This window comes from Poecilia reticulata, chromosome 11, assembly GCF_904066995.2.
Source record: "Poecilia reticulata chromosome 11, P_reticulata-male-v2, whole genome shotgun sequence".
Taxonomy (NCBI): Eukaryota; Metazoa; Chordata; class Actinopteri; order Cyprinodontiformes; family Poeciliidae; genus Poecilia; species Poecilia reticulata.
In genome coordinates, this window is record NC_088840.1 from 4432876 (window position 1) to 4447837 (window position 14962).

A 14962-nucleotide genomic window follows, 5' to 3' on the forward strand; every position below is an offset into this window, starting at 1 on the left:
GCGTTCTGAGGGGAGTATTCAGTGCTGGTTGGACGATGCTCTCCTCATCCGATATGAGCTGCTCCTTATTGGGATCGGAGATCTGCCAACCCTCTTCAGCTCCTTGGCCAGCATTAAACCTACTGTTCTGACCATTTATCACCTTTTAACATTGAACTGAGGCTGTGCGCCTACGCTGAGCTACTACTGGGCACAACAACAAGTCACTAAGGCCGGTCCATTCAAACTGTGTCATTATGTTGATATTGTAAGTGGCAGTAATAGGTAGGCTCTGGGTTGTTAGTTGGAGTGTTTCATGTAATTCACTGCTCCTGCTTTTATTCTCTCTTCTCTTTAGCCTGCTCAGGTTCATACCCTGCTTAAAAGCCAACATGAGGTGTTTTTCTCAGATATCTTTAGTTTGTTTCCAACCAAATCTACCTCGTGTATGTTGGCCAAAAGCTCTCAGCCTTATTCGGCCAAAGCACATTACTGTAGCAGTAGGACGACAGCAGTCTTCACACTTTCTTGTTCTTGATTTGAGGATGGCAGTGTGCTGAAAGTAGAGAGCGCCAACAGATTTGTCCGTGTGTTCACATATCGCTAATCTTCTAACATCAATAAAAGAATCTCAATCAAAATTAGAGCTTTTATATTTACTAAAAAATGGGCAGTTCTTTAATTTGCTCATGTCCACACTAAGATCTGTTCCAAACTAAGATTTTTCTTTTGAATTTCCACCTTGTGTCCACATGCAGTCAGAATATCTGGCAAATGAATTTATATTTTTAAAGGAAATCTGTTAATGTGTTTACATGCCAACTGGATATCAGGAGATATTTTTTAAAACAGATTCAAAAGGTTATAGGCCCATTTAGGACAAGCCAACACCAACTGTAGGGCATTTTTTTATCCTATATTTCACACTTGATTCATTTATTCCTGATTCTGTTTCCAATAAATGTCATTGTAAGATGAAGAAGTTAAGCAAGTGTAAAGAGAATCAAGCTACAGCTGTTTTTGGACAATCATTGCCTAGAACTACTTTGGCCATGCTGTCTATCTTCTTTCTTTGAATTTAAATGCAGCTGGACTTGAAGCTATCACCATGTCGTATCTATGCAAAGCCTTTCTGTATCAGCATAGCTATTCCTATTTAGAAATACTGAGAAAAATATTGTTTATAAAAAATGTCTGGACCTGGTGCTTAAATTTAAAGGTAAATGATGGCTAAAAGTCGACCAGAAGAAATTCCCACATACCAGTTCAAAATCATGGTTAACAATTCTGGTGAGTTTTTTAATGTGCACACCTTCTGTGGTGGGATGTAAAGCCGACTGGCTCTGTTTCACAGAAAGCCCTACAACTCTGCTTTTATGACTGGAATAAAGAGCAAACTGTACCCAGCTTTTCTTCTTAACACATCAGAACATCAACTCGGCTCGTAAGTGCTTATTGAGCCTCAGAGAAGCTTCAGCACAAGAATATAGCAAGTTATACCCCCACTTGAGATCTACAATCCGAAGGTAAGCCTTTACGAGCCCAGAGGTCTGTTTACAGTGTTTAAGAGCTGGAGAACAAAAGCCGACTGAAGCCGTGCCGTTTCCCGAGCCGTTAAAGAGCCGAAACAGGTGAAATCAAGTTATCCAGCGGCTTCAAAATGTAAATAAATCCTTAATTTCTAAGTCAGTCCTAACTGCTTTCTCTAGCAAAAACAAAACAACACTTTTTGTGTCTGTTTTTGTTTATATCTGCGTACGTATCGGCGGCGGGGGCTCCGACAGACGGACTTTAATCTTGAATTTCACACGGCCGACGGAAAAAAAAAACATCAAAGCGGAACGGCCTGGAGGATGGAAGCAGAGAGAGAAGAAGAAAAGCCCGAAGACGTAAAGAAACGGCAGCATTTACATGAGGAGAGAACCGCATCCAAGACTGCGGCGGCGGGCGGAGGGAGAACATGCAATATTTAAAAGGTTGGAGACGGAGGCAGCTTCAGCTACGCAAACTCATTTGATCTGCAACTATTATTCCAAGGGCGTATCAAGGTAAATAATATCAATGCAGCTGAGGGGGTTTGAAGTGAAGGAAAACACATCGACTGCCGTTATATTTAGTGCAGACTTTGTTAAGAAGTGTCAGAGCCCAATAATTCAATACACAGGAAAAATGTTTATTATTATTATTATTATTTGCTCCCCATTGTGACACACCGTTATCAGAACAATGTTACTTTTTAATCAGCGGGCATGGAAACTTTATTACTGCAAAAATGTATTTTCAAAGCTCAGACAACACATTATATGAACGGTTCAGAGATATCTAATCATAGACTTGGCATACAGTTTTATTGTAATAACGTCTCTATTCTGATACATTTATATTCATTTTCTGCACTTTTTTGATTTGAGCTGTGGAGAAAAAAAAATCAATTTCCCAGAAAAATCAGGAATTGTTCAATGGTATCAAATATGAGCTGGACAGATATCTGTGTTCTGTGCTGCTGCCATTGATCGGGCCTGTTGACTAGAAGTCCCGTAGTGATCGATCCCTCTCAATCTCAGCAGCCACTTTGGAGGTGGCGCAGGCTGACCTGTGCTCACGTTAGCACCGGCTTTCAACAAGGATTCACCATCGATTACCCATGTTTGAATCTCAGCCTGATGAACAGATTTCTGGTTAATTACGGCCCAAAAAGCAGGAGGTGTCTGCTTTAGAGCCTGACTCAAAGGAAAAGTCAAAGAATTAAAATACAGCAGTGGTTTGTTTTTTTGTCTTATCCACTTCGACTTGCAGTCTCTCCCTGTACACATTAATAATGATCTGGAAACAAAAAAATAATATTACTAAATGAATTAATGTAATAATCATGCATTAATGTGCACCCACACAATCTTGTTTGTTGCCATGGATTTGAGAGTGTGTGTGATTTGAGAGGTGTTAACCTGGATGAACCTCAACTTTCTATCTTTATGACATAATGATGTACTTTTACAACAAAAAACAGAAAAATTGGCACTTTTAAGGAAATTTTATTTCCCCATGAAAGTAGGACCTTTAAAATGTTCATGTCAGAAAAACGTGAACATTTGATCATAAATCAAATATGGCCGCCATGCGTTTAATGCACTCTGTGGCTGAAAGTGCCAAAAATGAAATGTTTTTTTGTATTTCTGATGGTTTGGGTCTATTGGCTACACCTATAAGTTTAGTATTACATTTATCTACGAACATTAGAGGTGTAACGATACCTAAAACTCACAAGACAAGACACGATATTGAGTTCAAGAGAACAAGACAGAACAAGATGTCTGTCTTTTTATGATTTATTTTTATCTCTTCAGAACTTGTACGGCATGGTTTTCAGAACAACATTTACCAGTTACTACTGACAATGTTCTCTGTGATCGTGACGTATCTCCATGTACTGCTAGATGTCCCACCATTGGCTGTTACGGTGTTGCTTTCTGCTTCCTTCAGCGTCTGAACAACTTGTGCCACTAATATATTGTTCATGTCTTGTTTGTCTGTCTGTTCCCATTAATCGTTCCTACTGGGAACCTAAAATGCTGCCAAGCAAATGATTTCAGAGTAGTTTGGGCAACTTCTACTAAAACATCAGGCGAATGGTTATTGCTAACAAGATAGCATTTACCTCGACGAGAAATACTGTCATGTTTTAATATCATGAGTCTTGTTACATCCCCAATCAGCATTTTCCATTTGTGTTTAAAACATGAATAAAAATGTAATTTCCTATTGTTTATAAAAGTGAGCCTGGCAACAACTGGAACATGTTGTTTGGGGAATGATGTCATATAAGTTACAGCTTCAGAGGCTAATACAGCACAATATTATTATACATGATTATTTTTCATGTGTACACAAACTTAAATGTAGCCGATAAAATAATGATAGATAATTAGGTATTTATATCTCTGGAATCAGGGCTGACCTTTCCTGTTGTACAAGTCTAAGGTCAGGAGAAAGGAAGCTTAAATACCTACAGAGCCCACACATCCTGGACACAAACTGTTTAAACTTTAACCTTCATTTTGGCACTATTTGCAAAAACTAGCAGCCACAGGGACAGTTTCTTCCCCCAGGCTGGCTCTGTGATGAACACAATAAAGACCTTTCAGCCTGACCAGTCCAGCTTTTCAGGTGTCACTGACTTCCTGTTGGGGTGGAGTTTCAGAAAGACCACAAGTTTCTTAAAGAGACAGAGGCCCAACTTCAAGGCATTGAAATACAAAGTTAAATTTCTTTTAAGTAATTTTTGATACATAAAGCATATTTATAAAAACTGACGTTAACATTATTTGATTGTGCTATAAAATGGCATTATATGCCTGGAAAATAGATAACACTACCACTTTAATGGTTGAACAGTTTGCTTTTATGTGGTTTTATCAGTACATTTTTCAATAATTTGAAGTTATTTGTGATCTAGATATGGCCCAAAATGAAATCCTGCAGTAGAGGAACCTAATGGAACCTAGCAACTGGAGGATTATGTATCTGTTAAAGCGAGTCAGATTAATTGTTATTCAGCAATTATACCAGCTGAAGATGGCCCTTATAAACATCTTACTTCATGTGGCAATGGGGAAGTAAAGATGAGTTCATATCTGACTCACAACTGTAAAGAAAACAAGCAAACACCATCACAACAGGGCAGTGTAACATCTTCAGCAAAAGTTGTCCCTTATTCATCAAGTTCACCACTGCTTTAGCATTTTACCTCAGTCTAATTTCAATGCTGAGCTAAGCAGTCTTATGGTCTGTTAGAGACACATTGATTTGTACTCTGGAGCTGAAATTGACTCGTCTCCTAGCCACAGATCACTACATCCTCCTTTGTATGCATTCTTAATCAAATAAGCTGTTCTTTCTCTATTAACTCGGACAAGTTACTTCAGATAAGCCTGTGTCTTTAAGCCACTTCAGAGTGGGAATCAGCCCCTGGAGGAGATGAGAGTTGACTCCGGCAGGCCGACATGTGAGCTTTGGGTCGCCGTGTTATTGTCTGAGGCTGCGCCCGGGGCTCCGCCGACAATCGCTTCCTCTAATGGAAAACTATTGTCTGCCTTTGAGAACTTACAAGTGTGTGGAATAGGGATGAGTCCGTCTGGACTTACAGAGCTCTCTCTGTATCGGCGGAAAAGCTATTTCAGAATTGGAATATCCACCGAAGTGGAGCGTGATTAAGCGATGCGTCTGGAACGGGGCGCCGTCTTCTGTGAGGACGGGAAGGAATCTCCAACATCGTGGTGACACTCAGTAGAAAAGAAAACAGTTAGCTAGTCTGGCAGCTGAACTTTAGCTCAAAAATGTCTAAAACTGTCACAGAAAGGCACTTTTTGAGCTGTTAATTCATTTGGGCACACCGGATTGAAATTATTGACAACAATGAGACAAAAACAGAAAATCCCTTTAGGTTGACGACGCTCCTCCCTTGGCATGCTGCATTATTCATGAACTCATCCATCCAGGCAGGCAACAGTTAACGTCTACCATAAAAGGTTCACACATCTTCTCTACCGCAAACAGGAGAGACGGGTTCAGGCTCGCAGTCGATCCAGAACAGTTCTGCGTGTGTGAAGAAGTTACGCAGAGTCAATGATGCTCTGAAAGAATTTTTCTTCTCTGACTCCCGGAGGACGCTGAAGTCCATTCACAGCTTTTTTTTGCTCCTTTCTCCAGAGAACGAAGAGGTGTGATTCATGTGATGTAGCTTCCAACCCTGTTGTCTGTGTCTCCAAACAAGTCGCTCTCCATCTTTCTTTGAAGCCATGAAGTAATGACCACCGTCCACTTTATAAATGTTTAAAAAATAAAACAAACAAAAAAAACAACAAAAAAATGTTGGTCAAGCAAAGATCTTCTGTGGATTAGGACGCCGATTCGATCGGACAATGCTTCTAGAAAGACGCGTCCGTTGTTCTTAATCCTGTAAGACAAAGACAAAACAAAGAGAGAGAACGTTGTGAGACATTTTTGTTCATGTTTTTAGCTAATGCAATCAGTCAGGCATTGCATTTCTTCACTTAATGTAAGCGGAGGGTGTCATCTTCACAATGTAAAGAAGTTGGAGACCCTGTTGTGGTTCAGATAACACAGAATGTTCTCACACAGTAATTGCATTTGCACAAAGAGGCAGAGAGTCCAGAATCCCCCTGAGGACATTGTGGAAAGCTACGGTGGGGGAGGGGGGGGGGGGGGGGGGAGGAGGGGGGATGAAGGTTGAGCTTCGGAAAGATTTCAAAAGTTGTGGGAAAATATTTCTAAGCTTTAAACATCAATTTGGAAAATGCCAGGTCGCCTCAAAGTCACATTAATATTTTATTTGTTGTATTTAGCACTCTTAAGGTTGCTAAATGGAATATATCACTGTATTAGATCCTTATCTGTGATGTTTTACAAACATACTTTAAACTGTTTATGGAAAAAAAAAATCCTCCCTTATTTCCTTGATTAAACTCCATATAGTTTATATTAAATCTCTAGGTGACAGTTGAAGTTATAGCTCATTTCATCTCTGAAACTTTTAAAGGAGTCTTACTTTGAAGATCAAAACATTATTTTTTTTGCCTTCATTTCACACCAATTTAACTTCCAGTACATCATCAAAAGAAGTTAACATGAAGTGCACAGGAACAAAATGTCCGTAGACTCACTCCGATGTGCATCCTGTTTAAATTCCAAAGAACTGCCTCGATTTTCTCCATAGTAGGTCTATAAGGGACAGTTTGGATATTTTGAATTGAGGTCCATCAAAGTTAGTATCAATAAAAGCTTACATGTACAAAGAACAGATGTCATTTCTATGTTAAAATTTGTAGAATTGAAATCAATTCAGACTAAATATGTTATGATACATCAGTGTGTTTCTGAATATTAACTGTCTGCAGATGAGATGCTCGCTCAGTTTGTTGCTACTTTCTCAGTCAAACCATGTTCATATCTCTGCTCTAAAGTTACAATGCATGAGGCTGTCGACTGCAGCTATGGACGATGTTCAGCTCATCCAACATTATGTGAATGTGTAAAGGTTTATTATCTGCTAATATGACACTGCATCCCATGGAGGTGATCATCATATCAGGTTTTTTTTCTTTAGCGATGCACCGATCTGATATTGATATCTGTATCAGTCCTGATATTTAAAAAAAATTCTCGATCACGTATTGGTGACAATGTCCATTCAGTCTAATTCTAAACTTTGTGCTCTGAGTTACGTAAAGATTTATTATTTATTTTACATTATATTTAGGATTCCTAGTAGCACTTTCTGAATCATTTGAAAGAAGTTTGTTGCAGTTTATTTTTTACACCATTAACCAAAGTAGTCAACCTATTGTCTTTAGTTTCAATTTTACTTATTTTAAGTTGGCTGTTCTACTACTAATTGCACAGACTGAACAAATGAAAGTTGTTTTTGCATGTCTGACCAAGCTTGTGAAGCTATTGGTGTGTTTATGCTGTACTGGTGCTGAGTTACTAAAAGCATTTATCATTTCGTACATTTATGACTGTGTTCAAAAATAAAGCATTTTAAATCAATTCAACTGTTTTCTGTATCGGATCTATATCGGCTGATACTAAACCTCAGATATCAGTATCGAAAGTGAAAAAAGTGATTGGTACATCCAGTTTTTTAAAATAATTTTTCTCCTGACTGCTTAGAAATATAGGACACCTCTGTAACCAAATAGGGAACTATTGAGGACAGTAAGCTCACAGAACCTTCTTCTACCAATGGGTAATTAATTTGATTTATTTCATTTTTTTTCTTTTCATACTGTAACACAGAGACACTGGGCTATGTTAGCTAAAAGGTCTTATATCACCAGAGTTTATACCAGCCCAAACCCACACATGATGCACAGTGCAGCTAACAACGCACCTTCGGCAGTAGGAACGTGTTTGGACAGACAGCGGTGTTCAGCTGTGACCTCAGCCTGGAAGGAAAAAAATAAACACCATGAGCAATATTGTTTTCAGCCAACATCAGAAAACACAAGCCATGTTTTTAGTCCAGTTAACAAAAAAATGCGTGTTTTATTAAAATCTTAGAACAAAATGATTTCACAGTTTGTTGAGATATTAAAGCTATTTAACATTTTTTAGCTTTGTTTTTTTCAGAAATCTAATTAATTCTAGCTTCGTGGCTGGATGACGAACTTCAAAGTTACAGGAAAACATTTCATTGAAGTTTAGAATTTGTTTATGAGTAACTATGTTGAGGGGGGTGAGGTTAAACTGGGTTAGGGTGTTTACCTTGTGGGGCGGCGGTCTTTTTAAACAGCTACTGCCATCCTCTCTCTGCGGAGGTCAGCTGGGGTTCAATTTAACGTGCGGGGTAAAGGCAGGATCTTTAAAGCGACTGGGAGAGGGTCACATGAGCAGGAAGAGCAAAAACAGGAAAACAAGAAAGAGAGAGAAAAAACTCTACCCCACCAATCCTCCATTTTTTTTTTTTGCGCTGAAGCCAACGTGGCAAGTCGGGCAGGCTTTAGATGAGCCGTGTCTGTCGGGGAGTAAACACTCAGAAACGTTATTGTGTGTTTACTGATGATGCGTGACGCGATCAGGCGCATCAAATCGTATCAGCAAATACGAGTTTGAAGAGTTGTTATCGCTTAAATCCTCTCGGTGGAAGACGACGCTATGAAAATGTTTGAAAAACGTTATCAGATGACCAAGACCATCTGCAAGGTCGCCAGCGGCCATTTTGTGTTTGTTTGGACTTCTGGTCATGCCATCTTGATATTTGTGTTAAATTCAAAATCTGGAAAATGTGACGCTTTAAGCTCTTGTAATGTTATCAAGGTGTAAAAGAGCCGCTTAGTTCATTTTGAGCTTTTCTGTGGTGCGAATGTTTCAAACATCAGGGGTTTTCGTTGGTTTTAGTTTAAATTATAAAGCGCATTTAGCAGTGTGTAATTATTCTCCTCAACACAAAGGTTTTCTTTCAAAATGTTTATTAGCATCAACAAAGAAAGAATTATTAAAGGGCTTACATAAGCTCACAATCCATAGAGTTGAACATATCTCCAGAAGGATAGGTGGAAAGGTGGATGATGAGATTGAAACTCAAAAACAAGTGTGGAGAAAGGTAACGGTAAAGTTCTGGTCAAAGGTTTACACACACCGATTACGTACATGAATGTCGTAATTGTGATTACTTTTGCCTGCTGAGGATAATTGCAACTTCACTCAGTTTTGAGAAGGATTGGGAGCGAGCACAAATATAAATTTCCCTCATCCACGTGTGATTAAAGTTACCCATAAAAGCTTAATTATGTCCATACACTCCCATTAGATTTGGTTAAATGTGTCATAGCAAGTGGAAGAGAAACTACACAGTTTCGTGACCAAGCTTCTGGCATAATTCTGCCTAAATTGGTTGAATTCATTCTGATTGCCCTCATTGCCCTGCCCTGCCCCGGCTTTTAAGCACATTACATAAATCCGTCAATGTGGCAAAGGTTGGGGCCAATACAAAGCTTAATAGCTGTTTGGGTTATTGTCCTGTTCCAACAACCAACTATGACCAGGTTTCAAGCATGTAGCAGCCAAGATGAAACTGAAGAACTTGTCAGTTGTGTTTAGTCGTCATTATTCCAATAGTCTGTACAACAGTTTGTGAAGTTTTCTTTGTTTTGAATGAATCACATTGACTCTTATTATTAACCATGAAACATTTCTCTAGACAGCCTTTGTCTTGTCCATATGGCCAACTGTGAAGAGATTCTTCTAAGTCCATGATAGAATTGCCTTCATTGTGGACATTAAGGTTCCATCACATTATACTGCATTATTAGCTTCATAATGTTCTTGGACATCCAAATTAACATTCTTCCATCTGACGGGAGCTGCTTGGCTCAGGTGGTTAAAACTTAGACATGCTGTTGGTTCATTACTTATTAAGATATAGGGTGCATTCAAACTAGCTCTGATTAATCTGCATTAATCGAATTCTAGTTTGTTTGCCCAGAAAGTCGGGTTCATTTGGGGAGGTGGGAATGGGTAATTGAACTCTGATGTGGACCAAAAAAGCAAACAAACTCAGGTCTTCCTACAAACCTGGGTCTCTGTTCAGTTTGAATGCATATGTGAATACCAAGTGAACCAAAGACTGCTTCAAAAGCAGGAAGAGGACTATAACACAGGGCATTCTGGGTAAATACAACCAAAGCAAATGTGTGAGTCTAACGCTTGGGGGAGAAATGGTTTGTGTTCTTTCGCCAAAGACAAAAATAGAAATCTTACAACCATTAAAATCTCCTGCCACTCCATTTTTGTTTACATTTCTTGAAGAAAGCAGTTGTACTCGGTGTCTTCTTCAGAGCTTTTCATGTCGTTTGCCTCAGTGGTTCTCGGTGCAGTACCACCACAGGTGAGGAGGGGACCAGGTTTTTCAATTGGTTTGGATTGTTTGACACAAAGCAGTGTGAAAAAATATCATCAGCTGAAAATGGAACAAATGTTGCAACTTTGGTCCCCAATCAAGACAAATCTACCAGTCTATTGGGTGTTTTGCTGAACCAAACCTCACAGAGTCAATCAGCACAGCAGAACAAATCTCCAAAAGTCAGGAAATTACACAAACCTTTTTGCAGTTTACTAATCAGATCTTGGTATTGTGAACATCAGATATTGTACAAAGAGTCTGAACTGTTCTTGTTTGCTACATAGACAATATCTGTTGTCAGGAGTCAGGTCCTGTAATTAGGTTTTTGACATTAGCTGAGATAAGAAGAATTTTCTTGTGCCTTGTGAAGAAAACACATCTTACAATCTAGCAGCTGCTCTAAAATCCATATATGCTGTGTTTTTCTTGCACAACATCATGTTCCAGCAGGTCAATGAACCCAAACACACATCAAAACATATTTTGGAGCTGATAAAGCAGGCTAACATGTCCCTGACTTTTCCCTATTCAAGAATTGCGGACTGTGCTTGAAAGCCAGGTCAGTCCCAAGAAACCTATCAAGTTTTTTCTTTTCTTTTTTGGTGGCACTAATGACCTTTACTTGTAGTAATCAAACAGGAAATGGGCAGAGAGAGAAAGGGAAGAAGACATGCAGTAAAGGTCACAAGGTCAGCCAGTGTATATGGGCCCCCAGTGTACCACTACCTCATGTGCCAGAAACAAGTTCAGGCAGAATCGTGGCAGAACATCTATAGGTTCTTTACCACCTGTAAATCTAAATGTAACCAAATTACATGAAGTATCTGTAACCATCTGAGCCTGGATATAATTTAGGACATTTATGCCTAAGATGAGGGAATGTAAACTTTTTACCAGCAATGTATCACGTTTCATATTCTCTAAAAGCATAAAAACGAGGAGCATCACAAATGCTCAGCAGGAGCATCTAAAAAGAAAGGCAGACATTTGAAAGCTCCCAAAGCTTTTGGTAGCTACGGTGGATCAGCATACAAAAAGCAGGCGCAGCTATTTCTGAATGGACTTAAGGAGATGTTTGGGGGCAAAACCAATGATCACAACTACACAGGCTTCTTTAAACAGCTGGTAACGTCCGCAGTTGCACACCATGCTTCTATAAGCCCTTTAACACCAACTGGACTGTTATTTTACATTAAAAAAGAGGAAGAAACAGCAATACAATGTGTATACAGAATGACTTATCTCTTCTTTTTTTTCAGTTTGCAAATGTTTAATTTACAAGGGACACAAAGTTCACCAATTATCCTTCAGGAGAAAGTATCTACAGTACTGCACTTTCCTAGAAACTAATCTACTAACATTTCAGAGGTCTAAAGAATAGAGGGTGATAAATTAAGTTGCACTGTCAGCTGTGTGGAAGCATTGTATCCAACAGCTTACAGTGGCTCACTAATCATTACCAAGTAAAATAGCCTGATACAATGACATTCTTCACAATCACATAGCTGAGAGAGAAACTTAATGTACTATGGAGTCTTTTTTTTTTTTTTAGCCTTAACTTTCTGTCGATTCTACTGCAGAGAGGGCGAATAGCTTACCTAAACTGCTTTAAGGTTTTTTTCTTTTCCAAGTCAAGAGTATGATTTTCAAGTTATAATACTTTCAGTTCAGAGTTTTGTTTGTCTGTTACGTCGCAGATTCGGTTTTCAATTCTAAAAAGATGGGAGCGTCCATAAAAAAATCCATTACTTGGGTTGAAACCGCCATGAGGCATCGGGGGGTGCGGCTCGTAAAAACAGTTCAGTATCTGGAGTATGGCTGATCCCTGTACGCTCCCTTGGCCGTCCGCGCCGACGGAGCCTTGCCGCGACTGTTTGCCCACTCTTCCTGACCTGATCAGGGGAGAACACAGGATAAAAAGACAGAGAGCGATTAGAGACGCCACACTTTAATTGAAACGACACATGCAGACGCAGCAAATACTTCCTAAATATTTTTCCATGTAAAAATTCCGTGCAATGCAAAAAAACACAATCTAACCAAGCATCTACTTTCTAGTAATATACTTGAAATAAGACAAATGTCACATTTTTCCTCACTACTAAATAATTAAATCAGATAAAAACTTTTCCAAACTTTCCCTGTTGTTCAGTAAATGTTCTCCCTCTGCTGATGTTGAAGCAGGAATTTGGATCTGCCTGTAAAAACAAAACGCTCCCGCTCCGTCAGAGCTTTCACCTGGAAGAATCCATCCAGGTTAATTGAATGTGAGGATCAAATGGCTACTTGAAAAGGGCCCGTTTAGCGACTCCCAGAGAAAAAGGTCACAATTACCATTAGCTCAAATCAGGTCTTGCTCGCCACCCCCTGCTAGTATCAATGTGAAAGTGCTGCTATTGACGGCACCCTTTGTCTGATCTCCAGCCAGTGCTGAGACTTCCCCGGAGCTGGAGCTAACAAAGGCTGGTTCTCTCTCTTTTTCTTTTTTTCCCCCAGTGTGGAGGCTCTCTGTTGCCAGCACATAGCCAATACCCCTTAATTAAACCTGTCACCCTTCCACTGACACTCACTTTGAAGAAACACACCAAGGTAACCTTGTGTTTTGAGAACAAGAAAGCCCATCAGTGTTGTTTATCTGCTTTCTCTGAGCTGTTGCCTTCCTGTCTGTGTAACCCGCGCAGCATGATGATGATGATTATTATTATCATTATTAGCGTTTCATGTTCACAGGTCGGCATCAGTCTAATAAGTGGAGGGTGCTTATTTCTTTCACTGGCACAGTCAGAAAAGTTTAGAAAGTTTTAATGGGTTTGACTTGCCTCTGAAAGCACGTTCGTGGAACAAACGCGTGAAAAGCAAAAACGAATACGCGTCATGGATCACTGCCGGTTTTACCCGGCTAACGCTGAGCTAAGGTGGAGGTCGGCTTTTGGTGTCATTACTCTGTTTGTCAGCAGGCTTACAGCCAAACATACAAAGGGCGAATTTCAACAAACCTCCAGCAGAAGCTCAACCCAATTAAAGGAGATTCCGTAAAGTTGGAAGTGAATTCCACTGTCCTCTCCAGGTTCACTTCCAGCTTCTCAGCTAAACAAATACACAACCAAATACATACGCTCTGTTGCTATATACAACACCTTTCTAATGTATTCATGTCCTGTTACAATTAACATAAAGAAGATTGTAACTGGTAGGTGGACATAAAATTCAAAATTTATATTTTATAAATTAGTATGTATGTCCCTAAGAGTCTCATTAAAAGCACTTTTTAAAATTCACCTTAAAGCAAGTATTAAACATACTGTTATGAAGCCCACATTTCTGTTTTTTTTAAATAGTTTTTTATTGGTCTCATGTAATATCCTAATTTTTAATTGTGTATTCATTAGATGTAAGTAGAAAGTCATCATCATAATAAGGAGAAATTATGTATCCATTTTCTCTTTTCTCTATACCAAAAACTAGAAGTTTTCAGTCTGGTACTATGGTCTCAACCTTTACTGAAGGACAGTTTTGTTTACAGAGACTTAAGAATTTATTATATTAATTATTTTTGATGTTTCATTTTTATTTTTTAATTTTTAAGACGTCTTCCAGTTCCAGTGTAAAATTTTACTGGAATTTAAGGTTTATTGATCTTTGAGAATGTGTCCTTGCATTATCATGCCTTTACCATTACATACTTTAAAATGTTCTCAAAACAGCAAAATTATTGTTTATCGCAATAACTTCTGGCACAACAAAATTTGTTATAACAGGTCTGTGCAAACTTTGTAGACTTTGTGCTGTAAATTACGTTTGTTGTTTGTGCTTTGATTTTAGTGTAGATCTACATGTTTCAGATTGCTAATCTGACAGGTTTCCCCCAGAGAGGGACAATTTTATTCTAAGAGTGGCTTTGTGTTGGTCTGTCACATAAAGTTTAAATAACATGTATTGAAAATTTGTTGTAATGAGAAAAAAAATTGAAGGGGTATGAATACTTTTGGAAGGAACTATGTATTAAAAACTTCACTATAATTCAATGCAGCATTATTTTCCACCATCCTACCATTTTTTTTAAATTAAACTTAGCCACGTAGGTTTTGTCTAATCCTGCTGACACTGAAAGCATCCCTCCGCCTTGGCATCTGTTTAATTGAAACATTTGTCTTTTTTGCATCCCATATCATGAATAATACATTTCAATAATCCAGTTTAAGAGCTGGATCAGGACGGAACGTCAACACGGCGTTGCTATAATGCAGTATTAGAGAATTAGGCTGCACTCACTACAAGCAGCTTCCAAAACAAGTCAAGTTCACACTAAGGCCAGATGTACAGCACAACATAAAAGATGCATCGACCTGCTGCTCCACAGCTGCGCGGTTACAGCGATGTAATTCCGCTGTCATATGGATGCAGTCGGCAGCAAATCTGACCTTGGCCCGCATCTTACCGATCATGTCAGAAAGCTGACATAGGTTTGCTGAACACTGCCTCGGGGAGGTTGAGCTCTGCCAGAACTTTGCAGAAAGTGCAGCTGGTCCAAACTCGCTTCTGATTTGATTGTTCCAAATCAAA

General features: G+C 39.0%; 1 protein-coding gene across 2 annotated transcripts in view; it reads right to left on the reverse strand.

Annotated features, from left to right (window-relative positions):
* Positions 1–2131: 2131 nt before the first annotated feature.
* khdrbs3 (KH domain containing, RNA binding, signal transduction associated 3) overlaps positions 2132–14962 on the reverse strand; it is a 157910-nt gene continuing 145079 nt past the window's right edge. Inside the window, exons 9-11 of one of the 2 annotated variants that reach the window (XM_081612273.1) lie at positions 12149–12291; positions 7889–7943; positions 2132–5932 (exon numbers count right to left, since the gene is read on the reverse strand). In XM_081612273.1, the coding sequence (XP_081468399.1) occupies positions 12200–12291 (92 nt within the window). In that variant the 3' untranslated portion in view covers positions 2132–5932; positions 7889–7943; positions 12149–12199. Of the gene's footprint in view, positions 5933–7888; positions 7944–8262; positions 12292–14962 lie in introns of both variants that reach the window. The other variant, XM_008421354.3, reaches the window with a different exon arrangement.